Here is an 8,811-nt window from a genome sequence, read left to right as displayed (position 1 = left end):
AATAAAAATCAATTGGGCAATACTTCTAGTTTTTTAATTTGCTTATTCTGGCATTTATAAGACTTTAAAGTCTGTTAAATTTGTTACAAGTAGGTGGGTTATACCCAATTAAGAGATAAAGAAGGTGTAGTTCTAAGAGACTAAGTAGCTTAAAAAAAGTGGCCTGGTCAGGACAGAGCTAGAAGGAAAAGAATGATCCTGCTGTTATTCTCACTGTATTGCTATGGCTATCAGTACTGTTATGACTTGTCCACGGGCATTCTGAAGAAAATAGCAGTCACGTCAGAGTTCCCTTTAATTTAAATAAATACAATGCAATGTTTTCATTTTTAAAAGAGCAGTACAATGTAACCTTTAGAGTAAGTTTAAAAATTCAAAACAGAATCAATAACTGATTCACTAAAAGTAATGAAAAGTAAACAATTTTTAAAAGCCTGTGAACTATCTTTTAACGTTATATTAGTATACATACTTAGGGTATTTAATTTCTCATTTCATGAAGGCCAACTCTATTGTTTTTATTTTTATATAAGGAAATACTGATTTTTTTGAAGGGGGAAAAAAAAAGTGACCCAGGCAATTTTCCATGAAATTGTAAGCAATTTAGAAAAGAACAAACTAAGTGGGGGGAAAAATAAAACTATACTGTTTACAGTAGAGCCAATTTTAGAAAGTAAAAACTGACATCTGATTTCTTACCAAAATGTTATTTATTTCCATCATAGAGACAGACATGTTTATTGTTTTAGGACCTAAGACTTAGAAAGGTCAAGGCCTTGGAGGCAGGAATTGGGTGGGAGGGTTTGGAGGAGGAAAGGACATTGAAAAGTAAGATATAACCTTGGCTTTATTTTTTTCTCAAAAGTTATATAAGGGAAAGTTCTAGGTCATTTTCAGAGCATTACAGATTTAAGAGATACCCGTAAATTTGCAGAAACAAGGCCATTTGAAGTCAAGGTGGAAATTTCTGGCCTATTACTCCAATTTAATCTCATGTCACTACAAAAAAAAAGAGGTAAACTTTATAAAAACTCTAAATGTGTTAGTCTGAACTCTGAATTTCCAGGCTCTCCTTTTAGTTAAATAAAATACTTATTTAACCCTGAATGCTCTGTTTTCATTGTCATAAGGATTTTCCTGAGAGTTAATTATAAGAATGTGTGAGTCTTCACATGTAAAGAGGCAAATAATATATTGTATTTTTTAAAATGATTAAATGACTTAGTTATTTAAACAGATATCTGAAATAGCAAATTCTATTTTACAACTATTGGATATAGCCTGCGGTTTTGTTTTGTTTTTCTAAGTAAGATACTGCTTTTAGGCTCATAGGGCTAGTTTGTTATTTGTGACCCCTACTTTATTTTAGATATTTTCTCTTTAGTAAGACGGCTACAAAATCCAAATAATTATCAAGGCAGGCTTTTTTAAAGAGGCTATCATGTTATAATGATGGTCACATGAATAGAAGGTACACAGACATCCAAGCTTGGCTCTGAACTACCCATTAGTGAACATGTGACCATAAGCAAGACATTTAGTCCCTCTGACCTTCATTTCTTGGTCAGTAAGATTAACCTTATTTCAGCCTGGCCAGTGTGCCTCAGTGGTTGAGTGGCAACCCATGAACCAGTAGGTCATGGTTCTATTCTGGTCAGGGCACATGCCTGGGTTGTAGTCTTGATCCCTAATGCGGGGAGTGCAGGAGGCAGCCCATCATTGAGTCTCTCTCATCATTGGTGTTTCCATCTCTCTCTCTCCTCCTTTCCTCTCTGAAATCAATAAAAATACATATTTTTAAAAGATTAAACTTAATTCAGCCATAATAAGGATTCAGCGAAAGAATATATGTAACATACCTCGTTTAGAGTAAGTGCTTACTAAATGGTATCCAATAACTAGACAGTGCATGTTAGACAATAAATTGAACCTACAATAAGCCCCAGCAAGCAGACACTCCAGTGAGAAAATTTTATTTTAGAGGCCATGTTCCCCTCATAGTGGAAGCTGATGAAAGTAGAAGTGTCCCTGGTGGACTTATTTTTTATTGTGTCTTTTTTTTAAAATTGTTTTATTGCTTAATGTACTACAAAGAGTATTACATATGTCTCCTTTTTTTCCCGTCCTTAACAATCCCCTGGCCTCCCCTACCCCCAAGTGTCTTATGTCCATTGGTTATGCTTATATGCATGCATACAAGTCCTTTGGTTGATCTCTTAACACCCCCCCTCCTGCCCCCCAACCCTCCCCGGCCTTCCCGCTGTAGTTTGACTGTTTGTTTGAGGCAGCTCTGCCTCTGTATCTATTTTTGTTCATAAGTTTATAATGGTCTTTATTATCCATAAATGAGTGAGATCATGTGGTATTTTTCCTTCATTGACTGGCTTATTTCACTTAGCATAATGCTCTCCAGATCCATCCATGCTGTTGCAAATGGTAAGAGTTCCTTCTTTATTACAGCAGCATAGTATTCCATCGTGTAGATGTACCACAGTTTTCTAATCCATTCATCTACTGATGGGTACTTAGGCTGTTTCCAGATCTTAGCTATGGTGAATTGTGCTGCTATGAACATAGGGGTGCATATATCCTTTCTGATTGGTGTTTCTGGTTTCTTGGGATATATTCCTAGAAGTGGGATCACAGGGTCAAATGGGAGTTCCATTTTTAGTTTTTTTGAGGAAACTCCATACTGTCTTCCATAGTGGCTGCACCAGTCTGCATTCCCACCAGCAGTGCACGAGTGTTCCTTTTTCTCCACATCCTCTCCAGCACTTGTCGTTTGTTGATTTGTTGATGATAGCCATTCTGACAGGTGTGAGATGGTACCTCATTGTTGTTTTGATTTGCATTTCTCGGATGATTAGTGACTTTGTGCATGTTTTCATATGTCTCTTGGCTTTCTGGATGTCCTCTTTTGAAAGGTGTCTATTTAGGCCCTTGGTTATTGTGTCTTATATGCCTGGAACATAATGTGTTCTACGTGCTGATTTTTGAATGAATGAGTGAATGAATGAATTGGAGTTTTATCCATGCCTTCTGAGAAACAAGTGATTGATCTCAAAATTTGACCTTTGAATTAAAAGTTACCATGTGAATTCAGCACTTGACTTCCAAACTCTCCAGAGCCCAGTTTTAATCTAATTTTTGTAGATTTGAAGTATTCAAAAAATGCTTTTTTGAAATTTTTAATCCTGGGTAATCGAGTATACAATGATGTGTCATCCTATAGAGATACAAATAAGAATGTAGCAAACCATTCTACTTTATAGGTTATTGACAAAGCAGGTTTTATCATTTTGGCAAAGATGGAAATTGGTAAAATTAATCTTGTAGGGTAACTGCTTAATGTATGAGAACACACTACAACCTTGTATTTGTTATCCAGGCATGTATTAACTAGTGCTTCTGCACACATTAGTGTGTTCCTATGTTAATCAGAACTCAGTGATGATCTCAGGCACCACAGCATCCAAAGATACTTTCTGAGTCATCAGGGGAAGAGTTAATTATGCTCATTCAGGTTCTTCCATCAACTGAAGTTATTACCTTCTCATTCTTTGAAAATTGGTTAACTGAGTATTTGACTTATCAGTATATCTCAGTTTTCCCATTAAAGTACAAAGATTTTATTGTAAAATAATGTTAGTGAAAACAACCACCTCAATTCACCATCACAGAACTCATCTCTTCTTTTCATCTAGGACTAGTTTTTAAGCTTTGCAAACAGGGTTACCAGGTAAAATATAAAATGTCCATTTAAGTCTTATGCAGATAAATGACAGATAATTTTTTAGGATAAGTATGCTCCATGCCATATTTGGGACATGCTTATACTAAAAGATCATTCCTTATTTGTTTGAAATTCTAATTTAGCTTGGAATCATGTTTCTTGTTTTCTGTTTGTTTGTTTGTTTTGTTTTATTTTGTTTTGTCTTTTTATCTGATTGCTTGTTTGCTAAATCTGGCAATACTATTTGCAAAGGATTTGACATGTAGCCAGGCTGAAGTACATCTGACCCAGCCTACTACTATGGAAAATGAAATTAAATCCCTCCATCTCATTTACACCTTGAATTGTTTGGGGTTTTGTTTGTTTGTTTGTTTGTTTGTTTGTTTCTCCCAAGAATTGCTGAAAGACTCTCAAAATTTTCGGTCAAAGCCCAATCTAGTTTCCCTTTTACTGTTCTTTGTTGTTTTTGGATGAGACAGACAGACAGAAGGAATGGCAGTCTGTCCTCCATGTATTCGTTGGCCAAATAGAAGTTGGGCATGCTAGGTTTGTGGGTTGTAAACTGCACCCTAGCCAGCTCTGCATTAGAGAAAGGACATTGATATGGTAAAGGTTCTGCTGTTGGTAAAATATTCAAGTTAATTGTGTTTTTCTCCAAATGGTAACATCTGGTTTTGAATCAAACAGGTCTGACCACACTGACTAAAAATATGATTTCTATTTTTAACACTATAATTTTATATCCCCACAGTAAAATAGTTTTTGTAAATCTTTTCATAAGCCCCATTGAATTTACAGTATTGTTCGTTTCCAGATCCCATCTAAGAAAAGGTGCTTTGAAAATGGACAGCTGCCTTTTGTTGTGTTAATAATTTGATTCATTCACTGAATATTTGTTGAGCAAATACTATTTATAAAGCAAGGCACAAGGAATCGTAGAAAATTTTTAAATAGGATGTGGTTCCTCCATCAACAGAATTTAAAATGTGGGGAGGCAAATAGCAGTCATCCAAGGAACTAAATGTGGCCATTGATATAGGAGAAGACCTCCAGAAAAGGAAACTACCCCAGTTGGAGAGATGAGAATAACTGACATGGCATTTGAAAATGGGTCAAGATTTTAACTGGTCAGATAGCGGGAAGGGCAAGATGGAGGGAACAGAATGAAAGAAAGCCTCCCCATGCCCCACACCTCTGGTGAAGGAGTTCTTCATTTCAGTTGTCTCTATCTAAAGGGGTAAATGAGAAGAGGCTTTGCAAGGACATCCTATGGAAGGCCTGGCATCCTTGGTTTAAAGTGCATGCATAAATATCACATAATCTTACTCATTTGTGGAATATAATGAACAACATAAACTGATTAACAAAAACAGATCCAGAGACAGAGGAGCATCGATCAGACCTCAGAGGGAAGGTAGGGGAGGGCTGGGGTAAGGGAGAGAGATCAACCAAATGACTTGTATGCATGCATATAAGCCTAACCAACGGACACAGACACTAGGGGGGTGAGGACATGAGTGGGGGGTTTGGGGGGCAATGGGGGGATAAGGACACATATGTAATACCTTAATCAATAAAGAAAAAAAAGAAAGTGCATGCATAATTGCTATGTGAGTAGGCACAAAATGTGTGAAAAGAAATGACATGATCTATACTGTATATCAATCCATGATCTGGAAAGTACCTCAATAATTAATTCTTAAGTTTCAACTGATAACATGGACATAGTTTAACTGTATTAGATATATGCCTCTTTAGATGCTTATATCTTGAGACTAACTTTTGATTATATTATGCAGAATTGAGTTGTTTCAAAGAAAAATAGGTTATTATTCCTGTGCATGTCTTTGTTTGAGATGTATAATTTGGAAAGGAGAATAATTGAAGTGTTGACCATTTTTGTGTGTGTGTGTGTGTGGTCATAATAATCTGGCCACTCAGTGTATATACAGATATATATATCTGTGTGTGTATATATATATATATATATATATATATATATATATATATATATTAGAGGTCAGGCCCGGTGCACAAAAATTTGTGCACTAAGGGGGTTCCCTCAGCCTGGCCTGTGCCCTCTTGCAGTCTGGGACCCTCGGGGGATGACCACCTGCTGGCTCAGGCCCGCTCCCCGGGGGATTGGGCCTAAGCTGGCAGTCAGACATCCCTCTCGCAGCCTGGGAGCCCTCGGAGGATGTCCACTTGCCAGCAGGGAGCAGGCCTAAGCTGCAGTCAGACATCCTTAGCACTGCTGAGGAGGCGGGAGAGGCTCCCACCACCAACACTGTACTGGCAGCCATCAGCCTGGCTTGTGGCTAAGCAGAGCTCCCCCTGTGGGAGCGCACTGACCATCAGGAGGAAGCTCCTGCATTGAGCGTCTGGCCCCTGGTGGTCAGTGTGTGTCATAGTGGCCAGTCATTCCCAGTTGTTCTGTTGTTAGGGTCAATTTGCATATTACCCTTTTATTATATAGGATAGAGGCCTGATACACAGGTGGGGTCCAGCTAGTTTGCCCTGAAGCGTGTCCTGGATCAGGGTGGGGGTCCCCACTGGGGTTCCTGGCCAGCCTGGGTGAGGGGCTGATGGCTGTTTGCAAGCTGGTCATACCCCCTTCAGGGTGGGGGTCCACTGGGGTGGCTGGCCAGCCTGGGTGCAGGGCTGATGGGTGTTTGCAGGCTGGTCACACCCCTTCAGGGTGGGAGGTCCCCACTGGGGTGCCTGGCCAGTCTGGGTGAGGGGTTGAGGGCCGTGTTCAGGCTGGCTGAGCCCCCCAGCAATGGAAGCTTCCAGCCTCTCCTTTTTTTCTTTTTTTTTTTTAATTCTGGGATTTATTTACCTTCTATAATTGAAACTTTGTAGCCTTGAGTGGAGCTCAGAGCCGGCCAGGGTGGGCGGGATGGAAGCTTGGCTTCCTCCATCGCCAGGGGCAACCCAAACCTCCTGCTCGCTCCAGCTTCGTGGCCATGGCTGGCTGAAAGCATGTATCTGGGGTTTATTTATCTTTTATAATTGAAACTTTGTTGCTTTGTGTGGAGCTCAGAGCTGGCCGCGGCAGGCGGGAAGCTTGGCTTCCTCCATCATTGGGGCAACCAAGCCTCCCGCTTGCTCCAGCTCCATGGCTGCCCACCATTTTGTTTTTAAGCTCCCAATCAATTACTCAATGATTGATACCCTCATTATTCTCAGAAGCTACATGGGTTGCTATAGAAGATATAAAAAGATCTATGATGTTATTAATTGTCTTGGAATAACTCAGAAAGAAGGGAAATGTATGTTCTTATTGAAATTTTTCTTTATTGAAATGTGATATAAATGATACAAAGACTTAAACACTTATAGGCATGGGTACAGAAAATGTTTTTACTCAATATGTCATATTCTTTCTAAGCATAAAATCATTTCACATTATCTATTTCATTTCACCCTCTAGATTATCCTTGTTCTGGAATGTTGGGCATGGTGTCTGGTCTTATTTCTGACTCCCAGATTACAGCCTCAAACCAAGGGGACAGGAACTGGATGCCTGAAAACATTCGCCTTGTGACTAGTCGCTCTGGCTGGGTACTGCCACCCGCACCTCATCCATACATAAATGAGTGGCTCCAAGTGGACTTAGGGGAGGAGAAGATTGTGAGGGGCATCATCATTCAGGGGGGAAAGCACCGGGAGAACAAAGTGTCCATGAGGAAGTTCAAGATTGGGTACAGCAACAATGGCTCAGACTGGAAAATGATCATGGATGACAGCAAACGCAAGGCTAAGGTAAGATTCAGGGACAGGGAGTAAATGGACTTCCAGGAGGAAGTCCTTCCTCACATCCTTGACTTTGCTCAAGGACCTTCGCCCTTTCCTGAGGAAGAAAGACTTCTTATTTCCTTTCATTCCTGAGATCAGTGACCCCCAATTCTAAGACAGACAGGATTGAGGTACAGAAAGTGATGTACGAGATAAACATAGAAAAGAATTGCAATGCTGGGCACCTTTCTCTCCCTTAGGGTAGGCAGGTAGTTGAACACAGACAGGAGATAGAGTAACTATCCCCATGAGAGTGGGGATCAGGGAGTTGCCAGCAGCAACTGGGCAAAAACTTAAAATCTCTCAGCAGACTCTAATTTATCAGTTAACCCTTCCCTTCCTGTTCGATCTTGTTCCCTCCTTTAAATATATTTAAAAAAATTTTTAATTATGATAAAATACACATAACATAAAATTTACCTTCTTAACCTTTGTAGGTGTGCAGTTCAGTAATGTTAAGTATATTTATATTGTTCAGCAACCAATCTCCAGAACTTCCCCATCTTGCAAAACTGAAAGTTTGTGTCCATTAAGCAATAGCTACCATTTCCCATCTCCCCCAGTCCCTGGAAACCACCTTTCTACTTTCAGTCTCTATGGATTTGACAATTCCAGCTACTTCATACAAATGCAATGATATAATACAAGATAGGGCAAAAGCAGGTTTACAGTTGTGAGTATCCAAAACAGTTTATTTTTGTATTATCATTTACTGATTATTGTATTATTTTCCATATAAGCAACTATAAACCTACTTTTGCCTCACCCTGCATTTGTCACTTAGCATAATGTCTTCAAGATGATCCGTGTCAGAATTTCCTCTTGTTAAGGCTGAATAATATGCCATTGTATGTACATACCACATTTTGTTTATCCTTTCATCCATTGATGGACACTTAGATTGTTTCTACCTTTGACTATTGTAAGTAATGCTTAAGTATTTTTTTTATGCATTGGAACCTTTTAAAATGTAGCTTGCTCTTGATCCGGTGAAAAGAGAAGTGAATCCCAATATGTAAAAAGCCAGGGGCCATCACAACTGAAACAACTGGATGGACGACCGAACAGCAGGCTATATGGGGCGACCAGGCTGGCAAGGGGATTAGTGAGGGATGACCAAACAACTGAACACCAGGCTGCATGGGGTGACCAGGCCAGCAGGAGGGTTAGTGAGGGATGACCAAACAACTGAACAGCAGGCTGCATGAGGTGCCCAGGCTGGCGGGGGGGGGGGGCAGTTGGAGGTGACAAGGCCGGTAATATAAAAAAAAATATATATT

The 8,811-nt window shown here is 39.6% G+C and overlaps 1 protein-coding gene across 1 annotated transcript in view; it reads left to right on the top strand.

Annotated features, from left to right (window-relative positions):
- Positions 1 to 8,811, top strand: part of NRP1 (neuropilin 1) — a 179,006-nt gene that overhangs the window by 124,462 nt on the left and 45,733 nt on the right. The window contains exon 8 of the mRNA XM_023752176.1: positions 7,167 to 7,498. Coding sequence (XP_023607944.1) covers positions 7,167 to 7,498 — 332 coding nt within the window. The remainder of the gene's footprint in view (positions 1 to 7,166; positions 7,499 to 8,811) is intronic.

This window comes from Myotis lucifugus, unplaced genomic scaffold (genome assembly GCF_000147115.1).
Source record: "Myotis lucifugus unplaced genomic scaffold, Myoluc2.0 scaffold_29, whole genome shotgun sequence".
Classification (NCBI taxonomy): Eukaryota; Metazoa; Chordata; class Mammalia; order Chiroptera; family Vespertilionidae; genus Myotis; species Myotis lucifugus.
Note: the sequence above shows the minus strand (reverse complement) of the source record. Positions and strands in the feature narration are given on the sequence as shown.